General features: G+C 42.6%; 1 protein-coding gene across 1 annotated transcript in view; it reads left to right on the top strand.

Moving 5' to 3' along the window:
* Positions 1–15,699, top strand: part of LOC116979505 (serine-rich adhesin for platelets-like) — a 1,930,096-nt gene that overhangs the window by 161,321 nt on the left and 1,753,076 nt on the right. Inside the window, exons 43-44 of the mRNA XM_033031015.1 lie at positions 10,054–10,140; positions 12,684–12,722. Coding sequence (XP_032886906.1) covers positions 10,054–10,140; positions 12,684–12,722 — 126 coding nt within the window. The remainder of the gene's footprint in view (positions 1–10,053; positions 10,141–12,683; positions 12,723–15,699) is intronic.

Here is a 15,699-nt window from a genome sequence, read left to right as displayed (position 1 = left end):
CCGTAACCACTTTCACTAGCATCTGAAAAGTGATGTAGTTGTGCACATGTGATTTAACCAAAGTTTGTAGGCTTCGTACACCGATTCACTCTGAACTCCGAGATATGGTCAAGATCTGTTAACCATTTTGCCCATCTATGAGAGGAAGTTTGTGTTATACACTCATCCCATCCAAGTTTATTCTTAAAGGCCTGTCCCACTTACGTGTCCTTGGCACGCAAATTACGCGACCACGTGGTCGCGTTGAGGCACTCGGGCACCATATGGCCGGTCCCACTTAGAAGCACGTCGCCAACGGCCTGTCGCGGAACTGACGGCCAAAGTGGAACAGGCCCAAGACCCTGGCACGATGCAACATCTCACCTTCAACAGCAGCAGAAGCAGGCAAACGATCGCCAAGCTCGGCCTGGGGCTCACGGCCATTGCAGTCCAGATCCGCCCCCACTTCTGCTCCCAGAGCGGGGCCAAGAAAATTGAAGATGGACACAAAATGCAGGAGTAACTCAGCGGGACTGGCAGCATCTCTGGAGAGAAGCAATGGGTGACGTTTCAGGTCAAGACCCTTCTTTTCAGACTGAAGACGAGTCTCGACACTAAACATCACCCATTGCTTCTCTCCAGAGATGCTGCTGGTCCCGCTGAGTTACTCCAGCTTTGTGTTCTTCAAACGATGTCACGCACTCCAGACGGCTGTGCGTACGCATGGAATCGCGCCCGACCTTTGCAGGACCATCGAGGCTCAACGCGACCACGAGGTCACGTAATTTGCATGCCAAGGACACGTAAGTTGAACAGGCCCTTGAGAGATCCTACAGAATTAACCTGACTGGCAGTGTAAATGGTACAAGAAATTCCAAAGGGTCGTAAACGGAACCAATCACAGAAAGGATGCTCCGTCTTGTACATGGTCACGCTTGAATCAATATTTTGAACTTGAACACATCTGATTCGACACACCAGTGCTCTTTCCATTGGCAGGTCATCTTTGTTCAAATCCAATTCTCTGGTCTCTTTAGCTCTGTTATCTGATGGAATGGTTTCCAATACAGCACGGCTGTTGCTGATCCACTTGGATGGCATGAATCCTCCCTTATTGAAGAGGGAAGTCAGATGTTTTACCATTCGAATTGCTTCCTGCTCCGTAAACATGGATTTTAAACAATCATCTACATAGAAATTGTTCTTCACAGTGTTTGTCACTTCTTCCGTAAAGTGATCTTTATTGTCCTCTGCGGTCTTCCTTAATGTAAAATGTGCACAACTTGGTGATAACACTGCTCCAAAGAGATGTACCTTCATCCGGTATTCAACAAGATCTTGTTGTGCATCACCATCAGGCCACCATAGGAATTGCAAGTAGTCAATATGCTTTTCTGATAATTTGATGAAACATTGCTTCAATATCAGCCATCAAAGCAACCGGCTCTTGTCTGAATTTAACAGGATGAACCTGCTTACACTTATCGTAAGTTATTCGACTCTTGCAGTCTTTAACCATGTGTCCTTTCTTCAAACATCCAAAAGAGATTCCCTTCTCCTTTAAGAAATCCATCTTTTCTTTATATTCCTTCTTCATGAATTTTAGACACCACTTTATCTCTATCACCACAAACAAAACCCTTGTGGCTTAATAGTAGATGCATCTCCTTTATTTTCCACAGGTAGTACAGCGGTCGCAAAACTACTTCCCTTCAGTCCTGGTCTTCCTTTTGTTTTAGTAAAGGTAGAACCTTTGACGGTTGCTGATTTTGGATCTTGAATATTCCCATGGCGTAGACTTGACATAAATCTTTCTTCCCTTTTTATGAAATTCACCAGTTCAGGAAACATGGCTTCTCGATTGTCATCTTCCTGTATTTGGCCTGTCTTATCTCTCCACTTTTCTCTAAGTCTGAAGCGCAGTTTAAGAATAATAACCTGCACATTACCAACAACATGCAATTCATCCATGTGGTTGAGTTTGCTCATCGAGTTACAACACCCTCTAAGAAACATCGCAAACTCGTGCAATGCCTCCACATCTTCCGCCTTGATAACTGACCAGGCAAAGGCCTTCTTCATGTATGCATTAGCAATCTTCTGTTCATTACTAAAATATTCTTTGAGCAACTCTCTAGCCCCTTGATAGCCCTCACCTGCGGGCAGATGTAGATAACTAGTAACAAGCTGTCATGCATGTCCGCCTGTGTATTGTTCAAGAAAGTTTAAAAGATATCTTGGATTAGTAGTTTTCATTTCCACATTTTCTTGGAACTGTTTTATGAAAGTTTAATAATGTAAAGGATCACCGTCCTATGTAGGAATTTCCATTCGAGGTAAGGTGGAAAGGATATTTTATTGATCGATGAGCTCGCTGATTTTCGATTGATTCTTCATTAATTCATAGAATTCACTTCAAGATCCCTGGTTGGGCACAGATGGATAATAAACAGGCATGTGCGAGGAGTGTGTATCTGTATAAGCTATGTCACAAGCCCCATGACTGGTTATTTGTCCCTGGCTGGGAACAAATGAATGATAATTAAGGGCCACTTTTCAGCATAATAGTATAAGGGGTAAGAGTGTTGTAAAAACAAGCCTGAAGGCTTTGTGTCTCAATGCAAAGAGCATTCGTAATAAGGTGGATGAGTTGAATGTGCAGATAGCTATTAACGACTATGATATAGTTGGGATCACGGAGACATGGCTCCAGGGTGACCAAGGCTGGGAGCTCAACATCCAGGGATATTCAATATTCAGGAGGGAATATTAGACGGAAAGGGAAAGGAGGTGGGGTAGCGTTGCTGGTTAGAGAGCAGATTAACGCAATAGAAAGGAAGGACATTAGTTTGCAGGATGTGGAATCGATATGGGTAGAGCTGCAAAACACTAAGGGGCAGAAAACGCTAGTGGGAGTTGTGTACAGGCCACCTAACAGTAGTAGTGGAGTTGGGGATGGCATCAAACAGGAAATTAGAAATGCGTGCAACAAAGGTAAAACAGTTATAATGGGTGACTTCAATCTACATATAGATTGGGTGAATTGGCAAGGGTGCTGAGGAAGAGGATTTCTTGGAATGTATGCAGGATAGTTTTCTAAACCAACATGTAGAGGAACCAACGAGAGAGCAGGCTATTCTAGACTGGGTATTGAGTAATGAGGAAGGGTTAGTTAGCAGTCTTGTTGTGCGTGGCCCCTTGGGCAAGAGTGACCATAATATGGTTGAGTTCTTCATTAGGATGGAGAGTGACATCGTTAATTCAGAAACAAGGGTCCTGAACTTAAAGAAAGGTAACTTTGAGGGTATGAGACGTGAATTGGCCAAGATAGACTGGCGATTGATTCTTAATGGGTTGACGGTGGATATGCAATGGAAGGCATTTAAAGACTGCATGGATGAACTACAACAATTGTTCATCCCAGTTTGGCAAAAAAATAAATCAGGGAAGGTAGTGCATCCATGGATAACAAGGGAAATCAGGGATAGTATCAAAACAAAAGATGAGGCGTACAAATTAGCCAGAAAAAGCAGCCTACCAGAGGACTGGGAGAAATTCAGAGACAAGCAGAGCAGGACAAAGGGCTTAATTAGGAAAGGGAAAATAGATTATGAAAGAAAACTGGCAGGGAACATAAAAATTGACTGCAAAAGCTTTTATAGATATGTGAAGAGAAAAAGATTAGTTAAAACAAATGTAGGTCCCTTGCAGTCAGAAACGGGTGAATTGATCATGGGGAACAAGGACATGGCAGACCAATTGAATAACTACTTTGGTTCTGTCTTCACTAAGGAAGACATAAATAATCTGCTGGAAATAGCAGGGGACCGGGGGTCAAATGAGATGGAGGAACTGAGTGAAATCCAGGTTAGCCGGGAAGTGGTGTTAGGTAAATTGAATGGATTAAAGGCCGATAAATCCCCATGGCCAGATAGGCTGCATCCTAGAGTACTTAAGGAAGTAGCCCCAGAATTAGTGGATGCATTAGTGATAATTTTTCAAAACTCTTTAGATTTGGGAGTAGTTCCTGAGGATTGGAGTGTAGCTAATGTAACACCACTTTTTAAAAAGGGAGGGGAAGAGAAAAGGGGGAATTACAGACCAGTTAGTCTAACGTCGGTAGTGGGGAAACTGCTAGAATCAGTTATTAAAGATGGGATAGCAGCACATTTGGAAAGTGGTGAAATCATTGGACAAAGTCAGCATGGATTTATGAAGGGTAAATCATGTCTGACGAATCGTATAGAATTTTTCGAGGATGTAACTAGTAGAGTGGATAAGGGAGAACCAGTGGATATGTTATATCTGGACTTTCAGAAGGCTTTCGACAAGGTCCCACATAAGAGATTAGTATACAAACTTAAAGCATACGGTATTGGGGGTTCAGTATTGATGTGGATAGAGAACTGGCTGGCAGACAGGATGCAAAGAGTAGGAGTAAACGGGTCCTTTTCACAATGGCAGGCAGTGACCAGTGGGGTACCACAAGGCTCAGTTCTGGGACCACAGCTATTTATGATATATATTAATGATTTGGACGAGGGAATTGAATGCAACATCTCCAAGTTAGCGGATGACACGAAGCTGGGGGGCAGTGTTAGCTGTGAGGAGGATGCTAGGAGGCTGCAAGGTGACTTGGATAGGCTGGGTGAGTGGGCAAATGCATGGCAGATGCAGTATAATGTGGATAAATGTGAGGTTATCCACTTTGGTGGCAAAAACAGGAAAGTAGATTATTATCTGAATGGTGGCCGATTAGGAAAGGGGGAGATGCAACGAGACCTGGGTGTCATGGTACACCAGTCATTAAAAGTAGGCATGCAGGTGCAGCAGGCAGTGAAGAAGGCGAATGGTATGTTAGCATTCATAGCAAAAGGATTTGAGTATAGGAGCAGGGAGGTTCTACTGTAGTTGAACAGGGTCTTGGTGAGACCACACCTGGAGTATTGCGTACAGTTTTGGTCTCCTAATCTGAGGAAAGATATTCTTGCCATAGAGGGAGTACAGCGAATGTTCACCAGACTGATTACTGGGATGTCAGGACTTTCATATGAAGAAAGACTGGATAGGCTCGGCTTGTACTAGCTAGAATTTAGAAGATTGAGGGGGGATCTTATAGAAACGTACAAAATTCTTAAGGGGTTGGACAGGCTAGATGCAGGAAGATTGTTCCCGATGTTGGGGAAGTCCAGAACAAGGGGTCACAGTTTAAGGATAAAGGGGAAATCTTTTCGGACCGAGATGAGGAAAAAATTTTCACACAGAGAGTGGTGAATCTGTGGAATTCTCTGCCACAGAAGGTAGTTGAGGCCAGTTCATTGGCTATATTTAAGAGGGAGTTAGATGTGGCCCTTGTGGCTAAAGGGATCAGGGGGTATGGAGAGAAGGCAGGTACAGGATACTGAGTTGGATGATCAGCCATGATCATATTGAATGGCGGTGCAGGCTCGAAGGGCCGAATGGCCTACTCCTGCACCTATTTTCTATGTTTCTATGTTTCTATAATCAGGAATCTGCCGACGTTGGCTTGCTTGAGCCTGCATATCAGGCCCTCGAAGGGGATGCTGAAGTGAAGTTTTGTCACGAGCCCCGACTGACGGCCCATAAATTATTTGTAGGTTTGGTCTAGCACCTTGTTGCTGAAATAAAGTTTTGTTAGGCGCCCACCCACTGGCTACTAGCTCTGGGTCACGAAGCCAGAGCGACTCTGGTCGTTGGTATGATTTAGGTGTTGCTTCCTTTCCTGTTAAGGAATCTTGACTTTCAAGTTCTTCCTGAGGCAGCTGTGAATCCAGCAGTGATTTTTATTTTTCTCCAATCTCTCTGCCGAGGCTAAATAGTCACTCCAGATTAGACTCTACTATCTTCAGGTTCTCATCTGATTCCATTAGTTTCTTCTGGAATTCAATTAACTGGACCATCTGCTTCCATAATTTGTTTCCCTCCTTCTTGCATTTCTCCTGAAATGCAACTTGGGCCTTTTCAGTACGCTTGGTAACTCGCCTGCCGGCTCTTGCCAATTCTGGTTTCACAGCTCTTCCTTGTGGCTCTTCTTTGCCTGGCTTACCTGTCGAAGATTCCATGGCCGCATATCCTTGGCTGGCCGCCATGTGGTTTATTCCCTTTTAGAGCTGGCAATTAGCACATGGTACACTGTTCCAAATTAATCCAATTATTTTGAAGGTCTTCCCCTAAACAATCTGGCAGTTACTGGAAAACAACTAATTATTTTCCAAGTGCAAAGCTAGCTTATCTTGAAAGGAATTCAAACAAATCCTCTCAGTTTCAATTAAAACCCTGCCTTCCAAGGTCACAGCTGGCTTGTTTAGAACTTCTTTATCTCCAGCTATTGAAAACATACTTTGACTGCATTTTTCAGGCTAGCTACTTTGTCAGAGACCTTTGCAGGACTTTTCATGGTTTAAAAAAAAAAATATATATATATATAAGCTTCAGATATTTCTCTGGTATATCAATCGGTGATTCTTACACACGGCCCCCACTCAGTCAATGAAGTCTTCTTTCTTCCGATGACCCAGGCTCCAACCATGTCTTTTAATCTACTGGCACTCAAAGCCGACAAAAGATGAATATTCCAGAAACAGTCTCTTGATTAAAAGTTTCTTTATTGTATTAGTACCAAACAGTAAAATCACTCATAAATACTTCTTCTTGTATAAGTCTTCCAGCATATATACATTTCAATCATACTCGTGATCATGATCGAAAACTACATCTTCCTCATGGACTTCATCGAACTAAACTAAACTGCGCCAGAATCCTAGCCACGAACACGCCACAGACTATGTATAAATCCCACCCACATAATTATAGGCAGATAAAAATTAAAGGTAACCAGAAATGATTACAATAAACTTTCTAAGCTAAATGGCTCCTACACTGTCTAATGGCATTTTTTAATAGAATAGAATAGAATAGTTAGAATAGTTTCTTTATTGTCATTGTAACATGAACCATGTACAACGAAATTGTAAAATGTCAGCCAGTCAGTGCACCATTCAAACATTTCTAAAAGCTAACGATACATACAAGGTAAAATATTTAAAAAGATAAACAACTAAAATAAATATCATAAAAATAGCACGCATAAACACCCAGCCCTACATCCTTCTGTCGATTTCATGTATGTATGTATCGCCCCTGCGTTCCTTGGCGGCTACATTTAGTGCCTTTATAGCAGTGGGGTAAAAACTGTTTTTAAGTCTGTTTGTCCTTGTCCTTGTAGATCTGTACCGTCTGCCTGACGGTAACAGTTCAAACAGGGAGTGTCCGGGGTGGGAAATGTCCTTTATAATACTCTGGGATTTTTTGATGCAGCGGGAACTGTGTAAGTCCTCCAAGGTAAGGAGAGGGCATCCGACAATCCTCTGGGCGTTGTCAATGGCCCTCTGGAGCGCTTTCCTCTGAGCCGCTGTGCAGCTGGTGTACCATACGCATACACAGTATGTTAGGAGGCTCTCAATGGAGCACCGATAAAAGGACAGCAGCAGTCTCTGAGTGATGTTATTCTTCCTGAGCACCCTCAGGAAGTGCAGTCTCTGCTGGACCTTTTTCAGCAGCGCAGAGGTGTTCACGCTCCACGTCAGGTCCTCCTCAATATGGATTCCCAGGAAGCGGAAATCCGCCACCCTCTCCACACAGTCCCCTCTGATAACTAATGGTACCATGTCCGTTTTATTCTTCCTGAAGTCTATTATTATCTCCTTGGTCTTTAAGGTGTTAAGGAGCAGGTTATTTTCTCCACACCACACTGTCAGCTGCTCCACCTCATCCCGGTAGGCATACTCGTCCCCCCCGGAGATGAGTCCCACCACCGTAGTGTCATCCGCAAATTTGACAATGGTGTTGCTGTGGTGGGCGGGAATGCAGTCATGTGTGTAGATGGTGTAGAGCAGGGGGCTCAGCACGCAGCCCTGTGGAGAGCCGGTACTGAGGCTGAGGGCCGTGGATGTGTGATTGGTGATGGCATTTCTGATTGGAGTTTATTTTGGTTACTTTGATGGCGACTTATGTTTGCCTTCAATAATTAATCACTTATCACAACCATGTGATGGAATAGGACTATTTTGTTTTTGAAATTGGATAAAATATTTGCTACATCATTATTTAATTTATTGATCAGGCATTTGTTCATTTTTCAATTGTTTTTGTAAAATAACTTGCTAATGGCCAGTATTATTAATTTATCAATTGATCCTATTTCCATTCTATCTTTTCTCTAAAATGCCAGACCTTCCCCCAGTTCGGCTAAGAAAACTGTAAACTGCCCACTCTATGAACCAAAATGCCACCTGGTCTCTATTTCCACAGAAGCCACTTGACTGTTTGAGAGTTTCCAGCAGTTTTGATTTTATTTGAGAGTGGAGCGATTGTATTGTTTTCTTTGGATATTGATCAATGTGTGATTATCAGGTCAAACTGTGCACACATTTACTTTCTTACATTTGTTAATCTCCATTGCATGGTGTTTTTAAAATATTGCAGGGGAACTTCGATCACCTTGTTCCAAATGTGACCAAATAGATTTTATGATTATGTTGCACTGTTATTCCTCCCAGGCAAGTCATCTACTCATTCCAGATCATGCACTGCACCAAAGCTCCCAACCCCAGCAACCTGTAATCCTGTGTCCTATTTCAGCCCCATCTCTGTGCAATCAGAAAGTCCCCAATTCATCTCCAGCTTCAACAATTTTAAATGACGGCCTCATAACAAACCCTGAGCACTGAACACTATGAAATCTGTCTACATGTTACCTCTTTACTGCTTGTCTTCCAATACTATAGCCTCTAGTTACCTGCCCTTCACACTATACGGTCTCTAGATTCTCCGTCATACCATCAGCTTATCTTAGATTCCACTTCTTTAACAACCAGTCCGTTGGTTAACACCCCCTAGCAGATACTCTCCACTGTTTAGATTTCTGGATTCCCTCTCCTGCCCCTTCTCTTACATTCCAAATAGCCTCTTCTCCTTGACCTCTGCTTCTTGCTCTTTGCCATATCATAGGACTAACTGGACAAGTGGCTGTTGGATATTCTGAAACCAGCCTACTGCAATGGAGTACCGGAGGCACATTTTGATAAGGAAAATATGTAACACCATTGTGGTCGGATCAACTTATGGTGGCTAAAGTGTTAGGACGGGAATAGTAGGTGGTGTCTGTTTAATACATCAATGAGTGTGCAAATAGAATAACCTGGCTAATATTCCAACTGATGGTTCCATTTGACCTGCGTAATCTACAGGTTAATTCAGCAATGTTTATCTGCAGTAATGATTAAACAGAGATTCAGGATCATTTTCTGTGAGTTATCATAATGTCATAAGGTCGTAAGTGATAGGAGAAAAATTAGGCCATTCGGCACGCAAAGTTTACTCCGCGATTCCATCATGGCAGATCTCTCAGCGCCTCCGAACCCCATTCCCCTGCTTTCTCCCCATAACACCTGATACCCGTACTACTCAAGGATCTATCTATCTCTGCCTTAAAAATATCCAGGTAGGTTTAATTTCATTTCAGACTTCATTTAAGAATAAGTGGTAAGCCATTTAGAACGGAGATGAGGAAACACTTTTTCACACGGAGAGTTGTGAGTCTGTGGAATTCTCTGCCTCAGAGGACGGTGTAGGCCGATTCTCTGGATACTTTCAAGAGAGAGCTAGATATGGCTCTTAAAGATCGCGAGGTCAGGGGATATGTGGAGAAGGCAGGAACAGGGTAATGATTGTGGATGATCAGCCATGATCACATTGAATGGCGGTGCTGGCTCGAAGGTCCGAATGGCCTAATCCTGCACCTATTGTCTATTGTCTATTGTCTGTTGTCTACTAAAAGCTGTCATGATAAATCATTGTTGGGGAGAAATATCAAACCTATGTTTCAATTTCTAGTGGAAATTAGTATTTTCAAGGAAAATATATCACAGAATTTAACACATGAGGATGGGCAATTCAACACATAAAATAGCATGATAATATATTAAACACGTGATGGAATTTGGCACTGTTCAGCTTTCTGTCCTAAATGAAATAACCGGCATTTTCTTCCAGACATCAATGAATGTGCAACCAACCCCTACAAATGCCAACAAATCTGCACCAACACAATCGGAAGCTTCATGTGCAGTTGTGGTCCAGGCTTCATCATGACCAACGTGATCAGACCTGTGCATTGTGATGGTAGGAAGCTGTGAAACATGCAGACTATCTGATGGCATTCTCTAATGGATTTGCTGATGTCATTTCTGATTGGAGAGTTTATTTTGGTTGTTTTGAAGACAACTTATGTTTGCCTTCAATAATGAATCATTTACCACAACCTTACCACAGTCATTTAATGATCAAGCATTAGTTCTTTTTTCTAGTGTATTTGTATCTTGCTAACTGCCAGTACTCTTGCTTCCTTATCACCTGATCCTGTTTCCATTCCTTCTTTTCTCTAATTCACCACTCCTTCCCCCAGCTGGTTTGAAAACTGTAAACCCCCCACTCTACCCTCATCCTGAGAAAGGATCATTGAACTAAAATGCCAACTGGTCTCTATTTTCACAGAAGCCACTTGACTGGTTGAGATCTTCCAGCAGTTTTGTTTTTGTTTGAGTCTGGATTGATAGATAGTGGGGTGATTGTATTGTTTTCTCTACATATTGATCGATGTGTGACTAACATGTCAAACTGTGCACATATCTACTTTATTACATTTGTTAATCTCCAATGCATGCTGATTTTTTTTTAATGTTGCAGGGAAACTTGGATCACTTTGTTCCAAATGTGACCAAGTAGATTTTATAATGACATTGCACTGTTATTCCTCCCAGGCAAGTCTTCTACTCATTTGGGATCTTGCACTGCACCAAAGCTCCCAACCCCAGCAACCTGTAACCCTGTGACCCATTTCAGCCCCACCTCTGTGCAATCAGAAAATCCCCAATTCATCTCCAGCTTCCACCATTTTAAATGATAGCCTCATATCAAACCCTGCGCACTGAACACTATGCAATTTGTCTCCATGTTTCTTCCTTACTGCTTGTCTTCCAATCTGATAGCCTCTAGTTCCCTGCCCTTCACACTATACAGTCTGATGGTGTCTAGATCCTCTGTCAAACAATTGGCTAGTTATGATTCAATTTCTTTCTCCACTGTGTAGATTTCTGGATCCCCTCTCCTGCCTCATCTCTTCCATTCCAAATAGCCTCTTCTCCCTAACCTCTGCTTCCTGCTCCCTGCCATATCATAGGTCCAACTGGACACGTGGCTGTTAGGTATCCTGAAACCAGCCTCCCGCATTGGAGTACCGGAGGCACATTTTGATAAGGAAAATATGTAACACCATTGTGGTTGGATCTACTTATGGTGGCTAAAATGTTATGACTGGAATAGTAGGTGGTGTCTGTTTAATACATCAATGAGAGTGCAAATAGTACAACCTGGCTAATATTCCACCTGATGATTCCATTTGACCTACGTAATCTACATGTTAATTCAGCAATGTTTATCTGCCGTAATAATTAAACAGAGATTCAGGATCATTTTCTGTGAGTTGTCATAATGTCATAAGGTCATAAGTGATAGGAGCAAAATTAGGCCATTCGGCATGTCAAGTCTACTCCACTAGTCATTCATGGCTGATCTCTCAGCCACTGCTAACCCCATTCTCCTGCCTTCTCCCCATAACACCTGATACCCATACTAATCATGGATCTATCTATCTCTGCCGTAAAAATATCCAGGTAGGTTTAATTTCATTTCAGACTTAATTTAAGATTAAGGGTTAAGCCATTTAGAATGGAGATGAGAAAACACTTTTTCACACAGTTGGGAGCCTGTGGAATTCTCTGCCTTATTCTCTGGATACTTTTACGAGGGAGCTAGATCGGGCTCTTGAAGATAGTATGGTTGAAGCAGAGTGTAAACAGGAGCCAGAGACAGTGTGTGATTTAAACACATCTTTAATGAGCACTTGAAACTTAGCAGCATTGAGGATGACCGGTTGTCAGTGCATCCTAGCTGCTCGAACTGCAGTGCTGGGAACGAGTGTTAGTATAAGTGTTATAGTGGGGTGGAGTTAGTGATGCTGGCTTATGTGTGATTGGTTCACATGCATCATCAATCTACACAGAGGATCATGGGTGAAGCTCAACAGACTTTGTACTGGAGTTGGGCAAACATTGACGCAGAGTCAACAACCTGGCTGCTCAACACCCGGCTTGAGATCTAACTATTCCTTTGGTTTATTTATGTTTCATTCGCAAGAAGAAAAGGAAGATAGCGGAGTCAGGGGATATGGGGAGAAGGCAGGAACCGGGTACTGATTGTGGATGATCACATTGAATGGCGGTGTTGGCTTGAAGGGCCGAATGGCCCGCTCTTGCTCCTAGTGTCTATTGTATGTTTGAGTATTTAAAACCGCCGTGATAAATCATTGTTGGGAAGAAATATCAAATATATATTTCAATTTCTAGTGGAACAAATTAGAATTTTGAAGGAACAAATATCACAGAATTTAATTTACGAGGATGAGCAATTCAAAACAAAAAATAGCATGATAATATATTAAAAACGTGATGGAATTTGGCACTGTTCAGCTTTCTGTCCTAAATGAAATAATGGGCATTTTCTTCCAGACCGTAATGAATGTGCAACCAACATCTTTGGAAGCTTGATCTGCATTTGTGGTCCAGGCTTCAGAACCAACGTGGAGAACCCTGCGCTTTGTGATGGTAGGAAGCTGTGAAACATGCAGACTATCTGATGGCATTCTCTAATGGATTGGCTGATGGCATTTCTGATTGGAGAGTTCATTTTGGTTGTTTTGAAGGCATCGTATGCTTGCCGTCAATAATTAATCATTTACCACAACTTTACCACAGTCATTTAATGATCATGCATTAGTTCTTTTTTCTATTGTTCTTGTTTTCTGTTGTTTCCATTCCTTCTTTTCTCTAACTCGCCACTCCTTCCCCCGGCTCTGCTTTGAAAACTGTAAACCCCCATTATACCCTCATTCTGAGAAAGGATCATTAAACCAAAATGCCAACTGGTCTCTATTTTCACAGAAGCAACTTGACTGGTTGAGATCTTCCAACAGTTTTGAGTTCATTTGAGAGTGGAGTGATTGTATTGTTTTCTCTATATATTGATCAATGTGTGATTAACATGTGCACACTTCTACTTTATTGCATTTGTTAATCTCTATTGCATGATGTTTTTTTAAAATATTGCAGGGGAACTTGGATCACTTTGTTCCAAATGTGACCAAGTAGACTTCATGATGACTTTGCACTGTTATTCCTCCTAGGCAAGTCTTCTACTCATTTGGGATCTTGCACTGCACCAAAGCTCCCAACCCCAGCAACCTGTAACCCATTTCAACCCCACCTCTGTGTAATCAGAAAGTCCCCAATTCATCTCCAGCTTCCACCATTTTAAATGACGGCCGCATATCGAACCCTGAGCACTGAATACTCTGCAATCTGTCTACATGTTACCTCCTTGTCTTCCAATCCTATTGCCTCTAGTTCACACAATACTTGTCTTCCAATCCTATTGCCTCTAGTTCACATCCAGTTTGATAGTGTCTAGATCCTCTATCATACATACGGCTTGTCTTAGATTCCATTTCTTTACCAACCAGTCCCTTGGTCAACTCCACCCTACCAGATACTCTCCAGTGTGTAGATTTCTGGATTCTCTCTCCTGCCTCTTCTCTTCCATTCCAAATAACCTCTCCTCCCTGCCTTTTGCTCCCTGCTCTTTGCCATATCATAGGTCTAACTGGACACGTGGCTGTTGGATATCCTGTAAACAGCCTCCCATAATGAAGTACCGGAGGCACACTTTGATAAGGAAAACATGTAACACCATTCTGGTTGGATTTTCTTATGGTGGCTAAAGTGTTTTGACGGGAATAGTAGGTGGTTGTTAAATATATCCACAAGAGTGCAAATAGTACAACCTGTCTAATATTCCAACTGATGGAATACCTTAGTAATCCACAGGATAATTCAGCAATGTTTAACTGCTGTAATGATTAAACGGAGATTCTGTGTTTAAGAAAGAACTGCAGATGCTGGAAAAATCAAATGTAGACAAAAATGCTGGAGAAAAACGGCAGGTGAGGCACCATGTATGGAGCAAAGGAATAGGCGATGTTTTGGGTCAAGACCCTTCATCAGACTGATGCCAGGGGGGCAGCGGGAAAAATAAAGGAAGAGACGGAGACAATAGGCTGTGGGTGAGCTGGTAAGGACAGGGGAAGGAAGGAGAAAGCAAGGACTACCTGAAATTGGAGAATTCAATGTTCATACTGCTGGGGTACCCAAGCGAAATACGAGGTGCTGCACCTTCAATTTGTGGTAAGACTCACTCTGGCCATGGAGGAGGCCCAGGACGGTGAGGTCGGATTCAGAATGGAAGGGGGAGTTGAAGTGCTGAGCCACTGGGAGATCAGGTTGGTTATTGCGAACTGAGCGGAGGTATTGGGTGAAGGGATCGCCAAGCCTACGCTTGGTCTCACCGATGTAGAGTAGTTGACACCTGGAACAGCGGATGCAATAGATGAGGTTGGAGGAGGTGCAGGTGAACCTCTGTATCACCTGGAAAGACTGCTTGGCTCCTTGGATGGAGTGGAGGGGGGAGGTAAAGTGTAGCATTTCCAGCGGTTGCAATGGGAAGTTCCAGGGGAGGGGTTGGTTTGGATGGGGAGGGACGAATTAAACATTGAGTTATGGAGGGACGGTCTCTGCGGAAAACAGAAAGGGGAGAAGATGGCAAGATGTGGCCAGTGGTGGGATCCCACTGAGGGTGGCAAAAATGGCGTAGGATTATATGTTGTATGCGACGGCTGGAAAGTGAAGACAAGAGGGACCCTGTCCTTATTATGAGTGGGAGGATGGGGAGAGAGAGCGGAGCTACGGGATATAGAGGAGACCCTGGTGAGAGCCTCATTTATAGTCATAGTTCCCTAAAGAATGAGGACATCTCCAATGCCCTTGTTTGGAACACCTCGTCCTGGATGCAGATGCTGCATAGACGGAGGAATTGGGACTAGGGGATAGAGTCCTTAGAAGAAGCAGGGTGGGAAGAAGTGTAGTCCAGATAGCCATGGGAGTCTGTGGGTTTATATTAGATTCAGGATCATTTTCTTTGAGTTATCATAAGGTCATAAGGTTTTAAGGTCATAAATGATAGGAGCAAAATTAAGCCATTTGTCAAGTCAAGTTTACTCCGCCATTCAATCATGGCAGATGTCTCAGTCGCTCCTAACCCCATTCTCCTGCCTTCTCCCCATAACACCTGATACCCGTACTAATAAAGGATCTATCTATCTCCGCTTTAAAAATATCCAGGTAGGGTTAATTTCATTTCAAACTTCATTTAAAACTGTCATGATAAGTCATTGTTGGGGAGAAATATCAAACATATATTTCAATTTCTAGTGGAACAAATTAGTATTTTGAAGGAAAAAATATCACAGAATTTAATTAGTGCATAAGAGCAATTCGGGGTTGTTCAATAGTGGGGTTAGTACTGATAGATAATTTCTACACGGTGAAACCAAAATGTATAAAAATGGCCTTTATTAAAATCTGACAGTGTGCACTTTAACCACATGTTATTTTTTTTCTATTACAAATCTCAAATTGTGGAGCACAGAGGCAAATAAATAAATGATTGGTCTTTGTCCCAAACATTAGG

The sequence above is a fragment of the Amblyraja radiata genome, chromosome 13 (assembly GCF_010909765.2).
Source record: "Amblyraja radiata isolate CabotCenter1 chromosome 13, sAmbRad1.1.pri, whole genome shotgun sequence".
In the NCBI taxonomy this organism is placed as follows: Eukaryota; Metazoa; Chordata; class Chondrichthyes; order Rajiformes; family Rajidae; genus Amblyraja; species Amblyraja radiata.
The sequence above is the reverse complement of the archived record's forward strand: the minus strand, read 5'-3'. Positions and strand labels throughout refer to the sequence as shown.